At 47.3% G+C, this 18,594-nt stretch overlaps 2 protein-coding genes across 6 annotated transcripts in view; both read right to left on the minus strand.

Moving 5' to 3' along the window:
- The window catches only part of CXXC5 (CXXC finger protein 5), a 64,745-nt gene extending 61,973 nt beyond the window's left edge, over nucleotides 1-2,772 (minus strand). Inside the window, exon 1 of one of the 4 annotated variants that reach the window (XM_083448817.1) lies at nucleotides 1,966-2,772. The gene's annotated coding sequence lies outside the window, so the exon portion shown is untranslated. Of the gene's footprint in view, nucleotides 1-1,446; nucleotides 1,724-1,965 lie in introns of those variants that run through there. The other 3 variants (XM_083448819.1, XM_083448820.1, XM_083448818.1) reach the window with 3 other exon arrangements.
- A 6,333-nt stretch (nucleotides 2,773-9,105) lies between these two features.
- Nucleotides 9,106-18,594, minus strand: part of LOC310681236 (uncharacterized protein) — a 53,790-nt gene continuing 44,301 nt past the window's right edge. For both annotated transcript variants that reach the window (XR_014513150.1, XM_083448866.1), the window contains one exon: nucleotides 9,106-9,331. Coding sequence is in view for 1 of the 2 variants with exons in the window: in XM_083448866.1 (XP_083304992.1) it covers nucleotides 9,295-9,331 (37 nt within the window). In the remaining variant the exon portion in view is untranslated. The remainder of the gene's footprint in view (nucleotides 9,332-18,594) is intronic.

An 18,594-nucleotide genomic window follows, 5' to 3' on the forward strand; every position in this document is an offset into this window, starting at 1 on the left:
TACTATTACTTCCTGCCTTCTACACAGCAGCATGGTTACATTTAATATGCTCAGTGGTTCTGGATTGCCAATGCAGTGTCCATCAATGGAAGAAGGTTGTAGTCTACCACCTCTGAGGTTTCTTGGGCACATATTTGGCATTTGCCATCCATCACAGTAAGCAGTGGAACACAAAAGCAACCAAATCACATTTCGTGAAACCAGAGGTAAAATGGGTCAAGACCCCTCCCCCCATCAAGAAGGCCCTGACTTGGGAGGTGAAGAGGCGGTCAGTTTAGGGGTTGTGAAAGTGCTCTCGATATCCCCAACTTCACTCCCTTCAGACTCTTGCGCTGCTTGAGGGGAAGCACCAAGCAGGCAGTGACACAGATTTCTGTGTCTCATGACCAGGCCCCCAGTGCCATCTTGGAAGGAGTCTCCAGAGAAGGGCTGGGGGAGGGGTGTCAGATGAGGCTCCCAGGCAGGAAAGGCCCAGGCAGGGGGTGCCCCCCCCCATCAGGCACTGGGAAAGGGTTGACCCTGGGGGAGGAGAAAGCCACTTTGCCAGAAAGCCACGGCTTGCCCCAAAGGAGTCCCTCGTAGGCACCAGCACACACAAACACAACTCTGCGGAATGGCATACGACCAGAAAGTCTGGAAACAGACGGCGAACTACCAAACTGGGAAGGGGGAAGTGCCGCCGCCACATGGGCGAAAGGCAACAGGCAAGCAGAAGAACCGACGCAAGCGGTTCTGCCAGTTTGCAAAATAGTCTCAAAGTGCAGGGAAGCGCAGGGGGTCGCGAGCTCCTCTGCTTTGCAGCCCCAAAGTGGTCCGGAGCCCGGGAGTAAAGCTGGAACGCAACCCTTTCCCATTGAAAAAAATAACTAGAAAAGGAAGGAGGTTCCCTCTCCTTTCCCTCGGCCTCCACGTTCTTCGCTTCAGATCAGCGGTGGGGCAGCAATCCCGCCCCGTCCCGACGGCCAGCAGGCGAGGAAGCGCCCCCGGGCTCCCCCCGGCTCGGCGGCCCCTCGCGGGGAAGGCAGCGTCGAGGCGGCTGACAGCCCCGCAGTGGCGCTCCGGGCGGGCCGGGCGCCGCGCTAATCCGCCGAGCGAGAGCCGGCGCGACGTGGAGGGTCAGCCAGACCCAGCCGCCGCCTCCAACGCCTGGCTGGCTGCAGACACCGCGGCTGTAACCTGGGAAACGAAGCACCGATTAGGCGGCCCGGGGGGCGGGCGGGGGGGCGCAGGGACCGGAGAGGCGGGAGGGAAGGCGGGCGCGCAATAAATCCTGCGCCCCAGAACCTGGCATCTGTCCACCTCCAGATAAGGATGCGGAGAGACGGGCGGGCCGGGGGGGGGATTGAAGCTCGCCAACAAAACTTTGCTCCGCAGCGCGCGCTCCCCGCGCCCCCCGGAACAGCAGCACCCGGGACCCCGCAGAGTGGCCGAGGGGGCGCCACTTACGAGAGACGAAAGAGCCCGCAGCCGGCGGCCTCGTCCGGAAAGGCGGCGCTCAGGTCTCTGCCCCGGCTTGGCTTGGGCGGGGGGGGGGGGGACCCGACTTCGCCGGGGGGGGGGAGCCCGCCCGCTTCGACGGCGGGGGGGGGGACACACACACCTCCTGTGCCGCCGGCGCTGCTGAGACCCGCGCGCGGCCCCCACCCCAAATCCCCGCTCGCTTTTTGTCTGGAGCCACTGATCTGAGACCGGCGTGGCGGCGGCGGCTGCTGCTGCAGGAGCCGCGGCGGCGGCGGCGGCAACACCTCCCCGGAAGGCAGGCAGGGAGAGAGGGAGGGAGGCGACGGCGAAGGGGGCCGGGGGCCGGAGGACCTGCGCCGCTCCGCCGGCAGCCCCCGCCGGGAAAGGCCAGCATTTCCCCGCCGCAAACTTTTCCGCGGTACTTTCCTGCCCCCGCCCCGCATTCGCGGACGCAGCCAAACAGAGGAGGAGGAGGAGGGGGGGGCCCTGGACTCTTGCACCTACCCGGAGCCGAGCGAGCCGGAGCCGAAACCGGAGCAGCGAGGAAAGAGGACGAAGCGGAGCAGCCGCCGCCGCCGCCGCTCCGGGCAGTCCGGGTGTGCGCGTTGCGCGCGCGCTGCTGCTACCGCCCGCCGGATTACAGGTCCCGATCCGGAGCGCGCGCCGCCCCGGTGAGGTGGCCGGTCTTCTCGGCACCTGCCCCGAGGTGGCCCAGCCGCGTCCGCCTGGCGCCTCAGCCGGGGGGGCTGCCCAGCCCGACGCAGAGGGCGGCCGGCATGCAAGGCAGAGCAGGTCGGGGGGGGGGCGGGCAAGTTGCGCAAGGCGGGCGGCCGCGGGCGGAGGCAGCCCTCGCTTGCTCGCTCGGAGCCGCTTCTCGGCCAAGCCTCCTCTACAGCCTGGCTCGGCGAGCACCGGCGCGGGCGGACGACCACATTGCAAAGGGCGGCCGCTTGCTCTTGCTGCTGCTGCTGCCGCCGCCGCCGCTCTCGCCGCTTTCCGGGGCTGGAGGCAAAACCCGGACCGGACTTCAGGCGCGGCGCCCTGGCAGCTGGCCGCTCTGCTGCTTCTCGCCGCCGTCCTCCGCTTTTCCTCCAGGTCGCGCTCTTGCCGGCCTGGTCTCGGGGGCTTCCATGGCGGGCTTCCCTCTGCCTGCCTCCCCGAAGCCCCGAGCCCGGGTTAACTCCGCCGGAGACGCTCGCCTCGGTCCCTGGCTCTCCCCCCGTCTCTGCTCGGCGCGGACGAGTCGCAGTGGCCGCGCCGCCAGTCCAGCCCGATCCTGCCCCTTCGGCCGCGCGCGCGCGCTCCTCGCCCGCCCCTTGGTGGCTCCTCTCCCCCCTCCCGCGCTCGGAGGGCAGGCCGGCAAGCATGTTGTCGAGGGCAGGGGCTTCCCCTTTAAGCACACGCGCACACAGATGCACACACACACAAATACGCGCGCGCACACACACACGCAAACAAGCCAAAGTAGGATGCAAAACTTTGAAGCGCTGCTAGTTGCAGGAGCGAGCTGAGCCTGCGCCGCGCCTCCAAATGGACCCGTTTCTTGATACTTGGATAATCGTGCAAACGCAGCCTGCGGGGGGCGTCCAGCTGCTTGCGGGAAAACTTGACTTCGGCTCCGAGCAGGACGGGGCGCCGCGGGGGAAGCTCGGGGGGTCAACAACCCCCGCCCCAAAATGCAGCGCAAGAGCGCGCCGTAGCCACTGACTCGGGTGCATGCTGTGAGGAAAGTAGCTTTGGATAACTGCAGGGCTATCTTTAATACTATATTTATTACACACACCAGCACAGGTTTAGCTCGTTTTTTTAAAAAAAAAACACGCACAAAAATGCAGAGATGAAAGCCACCGGGGACGCCCCAGGCGAAGACCGAGGGCCAGCTATTTATTGCTGGGACTCCCCTCAGCTGCCATCTTCCCCTGAGATCGGCAAGGTCAGATCCCTGAATCCACCCTGATCTTTCTCGGTTCCCAGACCCAAGAGGAAAGCGACGCGTCGAGCTAGTGGAGAGGGGCCTCCATTTTCTCTTTCCTCCGCGGCGAAGAGTTGCGCCGCGTCCTTCCTGCTGCGCGCGGGGGCCGGGAAGCGGCCAAAGCGCAGCTCCTCCCTCGGCGCGGGGAGCGGGTGGGTGGGCTCTCGGGAACCAGATCCCTCGCCCACCCGAGAGGGACTCAAGGCAGAAAGCGGAATCCTTCCGGTCCCGCCGGCTCTTCAGTGCTTGCCCGAGGGCCTGGCCAGGGGTTGTTTGTGCGGGGAGGAGAGTGGGCAAGGGCAGGATCCAGTCTGAGCCTTGCGCATAAGTGGGTGACACATGCCTGGAAGACCCTGCCAAGCTCTGGCTGAGGCACAGAGTGACAGTCACGCAAAAGGCCAGGTTAGGCAGGTTTCAGTCCCATTGTTTGCAGGTCGAGAAACTGAAGCATGTGCTTGCTTTTGACTGGATCTTGCTCGGCAAAATAGTACCAACTATAAAGTATTAAGTGTTATAGCCATTTTAAGGGTCTCAATATCTGTACGATAGATGTATGCTGTGCTATTATTTTTCAGGGGTACTCAGTGGTATGCAGTACCGGCACCTCTTTTTTGTTGTTAAAAAGTGTGGAACTATAAAAGGATGTCACATAGAGGAGGGAGAAAGGTTGTTTTCTGCTGCTCCAGAGAAGCGGACACGAAGCAATGGATCCAAACTACAAGAAAGAAGATTCCACCTAAACATTAGGAAGAACTTCCTGACAGTAAGAGCTGTTCGACAGTGGAATTTGCTGCCAAGGAGTGTGGTGGAGTCTCCTTCTTTGGAGGTCTTTAAGCAGAGGCTTGACAACCATATGTCAGGAGTGCTCTGGTGGTGTTTCCTGCTTGGCAGGGGGTTGGACTCGATGGCCCTTGTGGTCTCTTCCAACTCTATGATTCTATGAACTTACTGTAACAACTTCATGGTGAGTTTTCTAGAAACAGCACCTAGTTTCCTAGAAAAAAGTGATGAGAGCCAGTGTGGTGTAGTGGTTAAGAGCAGGAGATTCGTAATCTGGTGAACCGGGTTTGCGTCTCCGCTCCTCCACATGCAGCTGCTGGGTGACCTTGGGCCAGTCACACTTCCTTGAAGTCTCTCAGCCCCACTCACCTCACAGAGTGTTTGTTGTGGGGGAGGAAGGGAAAGGAGAATGTTAGCCGCTTGAGACACCTTCGGGTAGTGATAAAGCGGGATATCAAATCCAAACTCTTCTTCTTTATGTATGTATGTATAAACAGGTAAATACTGATTTTTGAATCTAGGTGCTGTACAAAACATTTAAAAAGACAAGATCTGCCAGCAAGTAGATTTAATTTAATGATGTATAATCTAGTTTAGTAGAACGATGGTGGTTATTGGGTGGGCATATCAGGCTGTATGATGGGTGGCTTTGTTGACGAATCCTTCAGGCAACTGCCTGAGAACACCCACCCTCACCTCACAATAGCATATAAAACAATAATCAAGGAAAAGTCAATAAAAACAACATATAGCAGGATAGGCAATAAGAGCAAACACATTGGCAACAGAAGGATGAGCAGTCAACCATTACCTGAGTGAAAACTGACTGGAATACAATCTAAGAGCAAACAATTGAAGGGCAACTAGTTCCAAATCCTGGGAGCCACCACTGAAAAGGCTCTCTCACTTGTACCCATCTAGCATACTTCAAATAGTGGCAGGCCTTAAGGAAAGGCCTCCCCAAGGATTTCAACCTTCAGGTGCATTTGTGGTCCCTCTGTTTCCTTGGTCCCAAAGCAACTAGGGCTTTAAAGGTCAAAAACAAAACAAAAACAGCACTTTGAATTAGGCTTAGAAACAAAACAGAGAGCCAACAAAGATGGCATAAAATTAGTGTAAATGTGCTCTTGGATGAATTCTCAACTGTCGCTGCACACCAAGCATATTGCAGTAGTTTCATCTTGATGTGTCACAATGGCCTAGTCTGCCTTGTCTGGGAAGGAGTGCAGCAGCCGGCATACCAACTCAACCTGTCCTCTCCGAACCCAACGATATTTGAAACTATGGCATGGAAGCTAAGCCCCAGAAAAGAATGAAAAGCTCGGCATGGCATCATTTAACGTAATAATGGGAGAACAACCCTGCTGGATCAAACCGGGGGGAGTTTTGCCCACCTTCCCATTTCCAGTATTTCAAAGTGCCCTTCTTCTGAACATGGAGGCTTCATTGAGCTATCCCGAGGAGTCCCCAACAGCTATTGGCAGGCCTATCCTTCATTAATTAATTTATTATTTATTTAAAAGCATCTACAAAGTCCTTAATACTTCAAAAGTCTCTAAAAGTCCTTTAAAAAGCAACCTAAATTTATGTCAAGGGCTTGCATAAGCTAATGTTGTGCAAAGCCCTTTCTCTTGTCTGCTCTGACCCTTCCATCGGCTAAATTCATTGGGTGATCCTGAGTTCTAGCGTTTTGGCTGTTTCACTCAGTCTCACGATCCTTCGGTGCTGTTTGCATTTTAGTCTCCGTCCTCTAGTTTTGGGGTCAAAAGGTCACGTGACCTCCTCCAAGCAAACGTGAGGCCAGTCGATAATTGCTGGTGCCAGAAGTTATTGACTTGGGTAAAAAAAACAACTGGGTGAAATTCTTTTCAGGACATATGAGCCGCTCCCTCTCATAGTTGTCTCTTATGGGAGCAACAGAATGTCTTCTTTAGTAGACAATGAGAGGAGCTCATTCATGAGTCCATGTAGGGGAGAGATAGATAGATAGATATAGATAGATATAGATAGATAGATGATAGATAGTTGTGTGTGTGTGTGTGTGTGTGTGTGTATACACAATGCATTTGAAAATGCACACCTTTGTGTTCCCCATGGCAAAAAGTCTTATCCAAATGAGAAGCATAAATTCTAGCAAGCCAATCATAAATACTGTAAGTATGGAATGAATTTTACAAGCTAAAAAGATACAAAATCCAGTGCTTTTTTCCTAAAACAAAATGTTTAGGGGTACTCTCATTTTGACTCAAGAAATTCACCATTTTATAGTTCAAATCGGGAAAAATAAATACAGCAAATGGACAAAAGTACAAAGATTCACAAAATGTTTAGGTGTGTGCATACCCCTGCGTCCCCCTAGAAAAAAGCACTGATAAAATCTAACACAGAATGTGCATGAAAAGCTGCAAGGCAGGTACAGCCCATTAGATGACACGTGTAAAGAAGAAGAAAATGTTGAAGGAAAAGATGGAAATTGCTGGTGAACATGCTGGGTCGATACGCATGCCTGAACTAGGTTCTAGGTTTTGTTTTCTGGAATAAACCTAAAGTCCTGTGTCATTTCAGAAGTAACTGACGAAACAAAGTGAAGATAATAGAAGAACTTCAATGTGAAGCTGTGGGTTTTCAATTCAGATAGATAACATTAATGAGAACTGCAGAGATTTTATTTCTTTATTTATTCATGTATTCATTTGTTTATTTACATTCTACGGCCCCAAAGGATAAAATATAAAATATTTAATATTTTGAATATCCTTGTTGCAGTAATTTATGTGGCAATTTTTATGATATGTTTGTATAGTATTCGGCCCTGTGCTGGGGAGGGGTCAGGACAGGGGAGCGCTTCTTGTTCTGCCTCAAGCAACCAAACAGGACGTGCTGTCCCTGGGCCCAAGGCATTCTCGTTGCCCATTAGCTCATCGCCTTCACCTTCTACACCAGAGCAGGTTTTAGCACTGCTGGGATTTGGGTTTTCTTTATTAGCTAGAAGTGGTATTAAAAAGGAGATTCCGCGCAACACTTGATAGAACACCATACAACAACAACAACAACAATTTATTATTTATACCCCACCCATCTGGTTTCCCCAGCCACTCTGGCGGCTTCCAACAAAAGATTAAAAAGACATTAAAACATCAGTCATTAAAAACTTCCCTAAACAGGGCTGTCTTCAGATGTCTTCTAAAAGTCTGGTAGTTGTTGTTCTCTTTGACATCTGGTAGGAGGGCGTTCAACTGGGCAGGTGCCACCACCGAGAAGCCCCTCTGCCTGGTTCTCTGTAACTTGGCTTCTCGCAGGGAGGGAACTGCCAGAAGGCCCTCTGAGCTGGACCTCAGTGTCCAGGCTGAACGATGGGGGTGGAGATGCTCCTCCAGGTATCCTATTCAGTGATGCCCTTCCCTGCGACCAAGATTCTTCTCTACTGTTTCCTCCAGAAGCAAGTCTCATTCAGCACTGGCCCCTTACATCATTAAAAGTTAATTAAACGTTTCCAGCTAGTGGGGACAGCCTTGTCTAATTCCATTTGAAAAACAGAAATACCTAGACCTGTGACCATTTACCAATATGATGAATTTAGGAGTAATGAAAGAGCTTTAAAGATACATAGTACAAAAGCTCCTGGGCACTCTTGTCTGCTATTTGGCAGGTTTCTTACCCAAGGGTATCTCTCACGTACTGCATTTTACAGACCAATTGCCCCTCCAAATAGAAAATTAAGTGATTGTTTCCTTTTTTTAAAGTGCCCACTGTATCAGCTACACTTGTGGGAGCTTACTGCACCTGAAATTTGGCAGGATTCATGCTCCCCAAGAAGCAGTTACAGTTGAGGATCCTTTGCAACTTTTAAAAAGGAAGGAGTCTGTGTACCTGGGAGTATGCCTGCCTTTTCTGTGTGATGCTTGGCCACTTAAAAGGTCTCCGCAATTACACTCCATCAATATTTTTTTCTTCTCACCTTTATTTTCCTGGCCTCAGCTTTGCATCACCAACTCTATGACTATATGTAGATGAGTGTAACTATTTGGCTTTGTTCTGAAAACCTTCACGAAAACGATAGTTAAAACTTTGGCACAGAGCCACTACCTGCATAAGGATATTCCTGGCTCCCCTGACTATTTGACAATATCTGACTCTGGTCAAAAAATCAGCAGGCAACTGGCATTCTTTGAATGGCCAATTAACTAGTCTCCAACCCTAGTATGTAATTGGTATAGCTGTTCACTTTTGATGAGTATCTGCCAATTCACGGTGCTAGTGGAGTCACCCTGCTACATCTTCACCACTTTACTAGATCTTCAGATAAAAAAGGCCTTACAAATGGCAAATCAGCAACACACAATTAAGTTTTCAGATTCAAATCAGTTGTTGCACCCCTATAATGTTTAAGATGACCTTGTGCAAACTTTCAAATGTCCTTAACCTCAGGAGTGATTAAAAACAGCACACTCTGTGATGGATAGATATGAAATGCTTGCACTTGACATGTGCCGCTAAGTAAAGGTTCAGAATTAAGTGTTTTACTGCCATTTCATTCTTTGAGAGACGATGGCATTCTTGCTGCACTTTAGCCATAGTGAGTAGTGCTGGTATTGTTGACACCTTTTAGTGCTAGTATTGTTGATACCATTGTTGATACTCAACACACAAACACCCTGTATTTGGAGACTGCTGTTAAAATCTATTCTCTCCGCCATTAGGCCCACCATTGCTATTTAGTGGTTGTGTGTAACGTAGCCATGTGATTGTCATAAGCACCTCTTTAAGAAACCCTTAGGCTCTGATGTTTTGGAGTATTTTAAACACTTTCATTTTGAAATGTTATTTTGTGCTGGTGCGGTGAGGTAAAGTGAGACAACTGCCTCAGGCAGCAGATCCACAGGGTCGGCAGATCCCCATGTAAATCTTTATTCCCTGCTTTGTTCCTGATAATGGATCTTCACTCAGCCCTTCTTTCCTGGGGGGGATGGGAGAGCCATTTGGTGGTTCGCCTCAGGTGCCAAAATGTATTGGGCTGGCCCTGGGTGTGGCGGTGATGCTATGGAGGCAATTGCTTCCTTTGGTCTTTAAAACAGTCATCCTCATATTTGTGGAAATCTTCCCATCACGTACATGTATCTGCAATGAAACAAATACGCAAGTGACCGCCGCGCTGGATCAACACACAGTTTTGACACTGAAAGAACATTGTGTGTGAAGCAGGCCTCAGGTGCCTGGGAAGACGATGACCCCGGGCATGCTTCGCTTCTCATTCCTTTCCACACCACTTGGCCTTTGAGCTGTTTTACATAGTGCTGTACAGTACAAATGCTAAAGTGCATGGAATAACGAGCATGTGAGTTTCCTTATACAAATTATAATGGGCAAGCAGAGGTATCAATATTGAAATGAATCAAATGTATGTTCTTCACTTGCCAGCTTTTGAACTATGCCCTGCTCGGAGCTCACACTGGAACATGGCTAGAACATGTTTGCAAAATCAGTTCAGGATGGAGACCATTAGAGGCAAGCAAGAGTTGGTGGTTTGGAGTCATATGTGAGGCAAACACGTTAACAACTGTGCACCGTACAGAAACGTCCTCTGTGCATTAATAGAACCAGGGTGCCAACTTGAATAAAATATTGTGGGGGCCCAGGTAAGCCCAGATCACGATCACATGATGCAGTGCACACACACTATTTGAATGGGAATGCCCATCAACTTTGTGGGGGGGCCTCAAATATTTTGTTGTGGGGGCTGAAGCCCCCGCAGCCCCTAGGGGTTGGCCCCAATGAAAACTAAAGATAAAGCTATCTTCATCACCTTAGAGTTAATATAAAAGAAAAATTGATTTACTATTGGTGGTATATTTTCAGTAAAGGTTTTGTTTTTGGGAGTCACTTTTTGTTTAAACAGCAAGGAGTGCATATTTATGCACCAAATTTTAATCACTTCATTATAAAATTAAATAATTAAGACATTTGACTTTTTTTTACAGGAAAAAATAGTAAGTGATGGCGACTGGAATTTAGAGATTAATCCAATGTGAGATAACAGATCTGTCTCTTTGCCCACAAAAATGTTTGTAAAATTTCAAAAGTATTTTAAAAAGAATGACTCTTCTATTTGGAAAATATATGTGCTGTTATGTGATAACAGTATTATGGCAATTGCTTTAAATGTTTTAAACCTTCAGATCAATCGGTTTTATTGTTTATGTAGAGAATTATGCAGAAATTCTGGTTTAAATATGTTGGTTGTTTGCCATAATAAACATTGATTGATTGATAAAATGTTTTAAACTAATGGCAGTTTTTGTTTTTTTCACACCAATATATGGGAAACCTAATTTCTTATAAATATTTCAACATGTTTACACAAGGAACTTACTTAGTAAAAACTGGAGGTTGAGAAGTTAAGACAAAAAACATAAGCAAACAAACAAACAAAAAACCTAAAGGAAATATCAGCAAAACAAAAATAGTGTCTTAAAAACACACTTTTTTATGCCTTCGTCCTCCTCTACAATGTGTCCGTGTCTCGGATTGTGAATATGTATGTCTCTTCACAACCAAGCAGCATGGGCATTTATGTTCTAACTCACAGAGTTGCACTATTTTCCTTCTGGGAAGTTCTGGATACTTGCAACTGCCTGATATTATGCATATTTATTTGTATGCCCCACTTCTTGAGTGGGACTCATTGGCCTTAGCTTTGAAAAAAGTGATCTTGCATAGTAACTGTATGTGCAGAGAGAAAGCAAAACAGAAATCTGTGTCACGTCTCTGAGCAGATACACTTATGCAGTGCAAAAGGCATGTGGGCTGCAGGACCAAGGATTCTGGGCTGTATTAAAGGCTCTATTTAGTTGCAAGCCAGTCTGTTTCAATTGTTGCAGCAACCAGTTAGTTGCATGGTTATTTGGGAAATACATGGATTTCAAAATGAGAAAGCTGATTTAAATAAGTGAATCACATCAATCTCTTTTTCTCGGTGATTTAGATAAATGAAATAATTGTCAAGCTTTAAATCAATCCAATTTTTGAAAATAAGTCCTGAAAACTGCTACCAGCATTACAGGCTGCTGCCTGGAAATAGATCCTCAGGTGATGATGGTAGGAAGCTATTTAAAAGAAAAAGATCTAAAGATAGATTATGTGCAATGTCCAGACCAGCTGCGAGGCCATACTATGGCAAGATCCACCTGGATCCTGCAAGGATCCATGCTATGGCAAGGATCCTGCAAACCTTGGCAGATAAACCAGTGGAACATGCTCATCGCAGCTCAGCTGAAGCTTCTGAAGGCCTCTGGAAATCCCAAGACAGGGGCCTTCCAGTGACAGGACCAGAGCCAGGAGACTTAGACCCTTTCACCTCAGCATAGGACCCTATTGTGAAGGCTTGTTTTCCCTCTGCCAGGCTTAGGCAGAGCAGCAGCAGCCGTGCTGCTTGAACAGGGTTTGGATCAGTTTACACCAGCTTAATTTACACTGGCTTGCTTTATGTCAGCTTCTGCATAGGATTGCTCCCTGTGGAAGCTGAATCTTGAAGCCTACCTACCCATACAGTGGCACCTTGGTTTAAGAACAGCTTAGTTTATGAACAACTTGGATTAAGAACGCTACAAACCCGGAAGTAGGTGTTTTGATTTGTGAACTTTGCCTTGGAAGCAGAACATGTTCCACTTCCTATTGAGTGTGTTCCATTTGTAAATTGAGTCCCTCACTGCTATGGGAAAGCACGCCTTGATTTAAGAACGCTTTGGTTTAAGAACGGACTTCCAGAACGGATTAAGTTCACAAACCAAGGTACCACTGTATATGGCATATAGCAAAAGACCAGGAGTTGTTTCTCCTGTGGAAAAGCAAGTTCCTCCAACAAAATACTTCCAAATGCATATTTGCCTCTTCAAATGTGTTTGGAATTTGGGAGGGGAGAAAGGCCATTTACCTTTCAGTGTGGAAAGGCATCAAGGAGGGAAAGGATTAAGCAACCACCTCTTTCTACTGCATCAGACTAACATGGCTACCTACCTGAATCTGTCCTAGGGGGTTGTTACATAATGTTATATCTCTTCAACCTTTTCATTTTTTATTAAATGATGCTTTCGTGCAGCCATTTGCTTTTTTATATTTAGAGTAGGAAAGTATATAGGAAGATGGGTAGGCAGCTGAATGAGGCTAACGTGAAACAAAAACTTGCTTTTAACCTTATGAGCTTTATGAGTTTTCAACTTACTCCAGTGTAATGCAACCTGGTAGCTGGTCCCAACTAAGCCAGCTTCACTTAATTGCACCAGTACTCTTTCACATGGGAAGGATTGCACTGAAAGATTATAAATCTGGACTGACTCATCCCGTTTTTAATCTATATTAAAACAATGCCAACAACATTAAGGACACAGTGCTGAAGTAGCATTCCCATACGGTCCAAAGTTCACATCAGAATCTGGTCCAAATTCTAAATATGTATATCCTTCAACATAGTTCCACCCTGCAAGAAATGTGCATAAGACGTTGTTAATTTTTAACCCCAGCTGTCTGTCCCCAACTTAGAGAGGAGAAACTGCCGCAGCGCATTCTGGCTAGACTGATTGGGTACACACAGAGGTCAAATAGCAGCTTCCCCCGAAACCAGCTCTCCTTTCCTGTAAATCATTGAGAGGGTGGAGGAATACAGCTGTGACTCGGCGCTCCAATAAATTCATCCTTCTTGCAGGACCACAACATATTTATATGCGGAGGATACCATGGGCTGAATGCTCAATCATGCACACCTGAGAGGCAACTACGCTCAGTCTCCCTTTTGCACAGCAGGAAATTATTATTATTTTACTTTTATGCTGTCTTTTCATCCAGAAGGACCCCAGAACCCTGATATATTAGTAATTGGAATAAAGCATAATTGAGGCTGTTCCCATTCGCTCTTGCGTTATGAGCTCCTCCTCCCATTGGGTCTGTCCCCACCCCCTTCCCACCCCATCTGGCTAGCTCTCCATTGCTTGCAGTTGGCTGGTCAGTTGCTTGATGGGCCTGCCTGCTCTTTTCTGCTCAGCGCGACAGGCCTGTGCACTTACTGAGGGCAAAAGGGGAAGAGTCAGGGGCGACGGCTGTGTCTCAGGTGAGATGCTGAGCAATAGCTGCGGAGTGGCCAGTTGCTGGCCAGCCAGGTTCCCCCTCATTCCCCCTCCACAGCCTGCTGACACCTGTCAGAACTAGGGATGCTGTGTAATTTCTTGTCTCACTGACTTCACCTTGAGATATAAGCTCAGGTTCTTCAACATTATATTTACTCCAGGGTCCTGCTAAGAAGATAGAGAGTTAGGATAGTGGGATTGATCCTAGAACTTTATTCATCCTCCCCAGTTGTTTAACTTCATGTCAAGCTCCCAGTAAATAATAGGGTTACTCTTTCCCCTTTGCCTCAACATAAGGAAAATTGGCTCTCACTCCAATACCAGTGTCAGACTGGTCACTGGTCCCTTATTGTGTTACTAGTTAACCAGTGATTGGCTTATGAAGATTCCCGAAATATTCTGATGAATAATGAAATGAACAAATGGCAACATGAATGAAAAGCTCAATGCCCAATGACCAAAATACCAAAACACCAATATATCTTGTACTTTTTGTAATGGAGTAGTTAATTTTAGAAAGCAACATTGTCAAAGACAGAACTGGCTGGGTTTTCCCAGACCTGATCAAACGAGCCTGCAACCCATCAATTATTTTGCATGGAGAGTGCAACATGGGAGTACAACTTGGAAGGCCATGAGCAGCCTTTGAAGGATCAAATTGCAAATGTAAGTTGTAGTTGGGAAGGTAATGGTGTAAATCAGGTACTCAGCCAAGCCAAAGATTCCAATGACAATGTGAATGACAGCTTGAAATAACTATACTCACACATGTTCAATTGGATAGCAAAAACTGAGATGGAAAGACTTGAGATATTAATAATAATAATAATAATAATAATAATAATAATAATAATGCTTTTATTATTTATATGCCTGGGTTGCCCGCTGCCAGATCAGGAACCCACAATATAAGTGACAGGTGCAGTGATCAAACCCTGGAGCAAGTACCAACATAACAAAACTGATGTTGACAAGAATCCAGATATGAAGAATGGCGGTTGAACTAGATGAACCAAGGCTCCTTCTGAAAATGGTACACCCATGGCTTTTTTGTAACAGCTAGACAGATTCACTACGTAATGTGAATTTCCCTCCTGAGTTTCCCAACCCACATTCCAAACCACTGTTGAAGTGAGAAAATTCACACGGCACAATTACATATTGTGAAAGCTGCATCAGAAGAGACAGGGCACTGTGTGTGTGTGTGTGTGTGTGTTACTGTTTATATGTTTGCTTGCCAAAGATGTGGCTTTGAACCACTGAGCACAAACATCAACATTAATTTTGAGAGGAGCATGTTAACCCACTCCCGATGATAGATAATAAACTATAATACGGCAATAAGGGACATACTAGACACCAGGTAAGCTGCAAAAAAGGTACATACTGAGAGCTCAGTAAGCAGACAATTGCATTGTTGGGGCGAAGGTCAGCTTGGCAGAGACAATTTTCTACTTACAACCTCCACTGATTTTGGAATGTCTGATTCTGTCAATGGAACTCAAGAGAGAATGTTGGGGGAGGGGAGGGGTTAAAGAGGAAGTCAGAAGAGGAAAAACAAGCTTCCTGCCAATTTCCACTATCATCACAATTGGCTCTCCACCTCAGAAATCATCAAGCAACTCAGATGGATGTCTCCTGCGGCAACCCCTGGCTCCCCCCCCCCCCAGCATATTTTAGAAACCAACTTAGAAAGAAGAAAGAGTATCAGTGAAATGGTGCAAGAAGAGTCAGATGGCTACTTCAGAGCACCAATGAAGTTCACAGCATTAAAAACACACACAAAAAGGAACTACCAACCCACTTTATTTAAACAGCCACATTTCTACATCTTGTAATTCAAATTAAAATATGCCATTAAGCATGATCTTCTTGGGTTTCTTCAAATTCCCAAGCAGCGCCAGGCATTCCCCACTAGTTGTGAACAATGTTGCTTCTTATCTGCATATCATCAGCAGTAAGCAATAAGACCTGCAGCAGCAGCTGGTATTTCCAGGAGGCTGGAGAACAGGCTTACTATCCTTGACCTCGCCAACATTTGCCTGTTGCTGCTGTCAGCCTCCTCTGGAGGAGGGGTGTAGAAGCCAGCTGTATGTCACCTCGCCCTATCCGCTGAAATATATTTAAGCCAGGCTCCTTGGAGTGCAGCAAGGCCAATACCAGAAATTTCAATGTGGAAAGGTGGCATATAAGTAAATTCAGTCCATCAGTCAAATCAGTCAACCTAGATTGAGTGTCTTGGTCTCTTGGTTATGCTAACATGAGACACTAGAGTGTGATGAAATGCTGGGAACTGGTTTTCATATATATGTTCATTTAATTTAATTAATTAATAGTAGAAAAATGGATCTGTCTGTGGACCAGGAATCCATCTACAAGCGTCCTCCATGTCAGAGTTCATCATACTTAGTCAACTTCCTATAACACATACCTGAGAGACATTGAGTTGGTTGAGACCAATAGTAACTATTGGTACAGTAACTATCACACACATCCAAATTACAAGGAGCTGAATCAGCTGTGCTGGGGATCAATGTTATTGGAATGGCTGATAGATCTAATCTTGCCAGCACAGAAAACTGTCTGCCCACCCCCACCCCCATTATCTGAGGACAATCCATCACCTAAGTCAATGCTGCTTCTGCAGCCTGAAGTGGATTGGAATGTTCTAGTGAGTTTTGTGATCTTCAAATTTCTCCAGAGCTGCTCTGTTACCACAATTTCTCAGAAGGGAAGTTTGAAACTAAGGAATGAAACAAAGTCGGCAGTACGAAGGCTAATGTCTTAAATACTTAAGCAAAACCACCAAACACCTCTTCCAACACTGCAAAGAAGGGTTCAATAGTAACATGGGCATAATTTAACCATATATGGTTCCCAAAACCAAACTGTAGGGAGATCTCATTGGTATTTCTCAGGAAGAAAGAGCTTAGCTCAGAAAGAGTGGTTGATACCAAGATTTGGCCTTCAGAATCTCTTCCCGCTGCCTCCCCCATGCGTGTTAACACGTGTCAGTTTTATGAGGGGTGATGAACCTGACAATCCTTGCCACTCCAGGTCCTTCTTACAGAATGGAAAATGATATTTGGCCAGGAGAGTTCATATCCATCTCATTTTTAAAAATGATTGCAAGAATTATTTTAAAATTATCGTCGTCATCATCATTACAACAGTTCTAAAATCTGAGCACTTTGCATCAAATAAAAGGAAGGACAGTTCATCTCTGCTCACTCACAATCTAATTTTAAAAAGAAAGAAAGACAAATCAGAGAAGGGGAAGAGGAGGGCAGTGGAAGAGGAGCTAATCAGGATAGAATGACCCAAGTATAAACTAGAGCTGGAATTGGCAAATGCCCTCTACTGCAATGTTTTGTAGGCCCAGAAGCACAATGCTACCTTTTTTCACCTTGGCATGCTGAATCTATATTGTAGGTGGAAATCCAATGTCATCATATTAGTGATGACATCAGATTGCTATTTAGACCACAGGGCACCCCTGAGCAAATATAAAGCAAGGCTGGTAGAGGTGATTTCATATGGAGAAGGGGGGTGTCCGCCCTCCCCACTCCCCACCCACAACTGGTTTTCTTCTGTTAAAGCTCTGAAACTCCAGCAGGGGAGAAAAGGGGAAGGAGCTAGGATTGGGCTGCAGGAGCAGGAAGATCTCAGCCTCCCTACATGCCCTTCCCTGCTTTACACTGGTTCAGATGGGAGAAGGTTCTCTGCTTTGGAAATGAAAACGACACAAGTATGACATCATAACTGTGTGGAGCCCCCCTTCATTATTGTGGGTGATCCCTTTGCAGAGGGAGCAGTCACCAAACCTGGCACTACACAATCAGCTTAGCTTAGCTTAGCTTAGTTTTTCCTAATCATTACATAAAGCAGACACTGGACATCTGCTCCATTCCTTGTTTGGGTGCTTGTCAGCTTTTCCCTTCTAATCATGATCTATCAGCCTGAATGTCCTTTTGGCTGAGATCCTATCCTCTGTCAAGGACTGCCTGAGCTAGAGAGCACTGGGCTGGTGGCCTTTATTATTAATAAATAGTAATGTTTTTGTTTTTGTTTTATTATGTATTTTTATGTTCTCAACTGCCTTGCAATCTTCAGATGAAAGGTGGCATGCAAGTCAAACAAACAAAATCTGTGCACAGAGCTAGAGATTAATGGAGCCCAAGGCCTTTCTGGGCTATAAACAGGCAGAGAAGGAGCACTGAACAGGGTCCAAGTTATTCTCCATCCTGTCCCCTATTCCAGGATCAGAGCACATGAGAAGCTGCCTTATATTGGGTCAAGCTTATTTGCCTATCTAGTCCCATACTGTCAACTCTGACTGGCAGTGGTTGTGCAGGATCTCACACTGAGGTCTTTACACCATCTGCTGACTGGAAATGCCAGTTTGAACCCTGGATCATCTGCATATACTGAACCACTGAGCTATGGACCCTTCCTGAACCACAGCTCAGTAATATAATATGACAAGATTCCCTAACAGAGATTTTGAGAAGGTGTCAGATCCCATTCATAAAGAGCTCGGCTTCACTGGGAGTGGCACGCGATCCGCATGGAGGCTCCTCATATACCTACTGTAAAAAGGGGCTGTAACTCTGAGCATGACCTATTTTCAGAGGCTGACCCATCTTAAACGCAGACTTATAAAGCCCAACCTCAAACACACGCCTCAACAATATCAGCACTGTGTCAAATGGAGAGGTCGGTGCCACAAGGTTTTATCCATGTTGGAAGGGTGACATGTGCAGCCTCTACAGGATGAGAGAACATGTTGTAAGGTCAACATTCTGAATGCCATCGTTCACTAGAAAGTATGTTTGTAAGATACACAGTCATGTCTGCCTGCCTAGCAGTGGTGTAGTGGGGGGGGGGGCAGGTGCACAATCTGGGGGACGCGAACCAGGTCAGTCCTGAGCCGAGGAAAGAGAGTGGCTGCAGTGTGCTCAGCCATGGCTTCTCTGTCCCCCGGTCAAGCCTGGCTGTGGCGTGCTAGGAAGCTCCTGCTTCCTCACCAGTGGCCGGCAGCTCCAGCAGAGAGAGGAGAGTGGGTGGCAATGGTGCCGCCCACTCTCATGGACTGGGGCGCACAAGTGCACCCTTGCGCCAGTGCCGCAGCAGGCTCCGTCTGTGCCCTGCACGCCCGACCCAGACACTATTTAGATACGCTCCATCACTGCTTCCCTGACTAAATATCTATTTCACATGGAAAGCCAAAAGCTGCAAAAATCTCAAGGAGATGAAGGCTGCATA

This window comes from Podarcis tiliguerta (genome assembly GCF_965153285.1).
Source record: "Podarcis tiliguerta genome assembly, chromosome: 7".
Taxonomy (NCBI): Eukaryota; Metazoa; Chordata; class Lepidosauria; order Squamata; family Lacertidae; genus Podarcis; species Podarcis tiliguerta.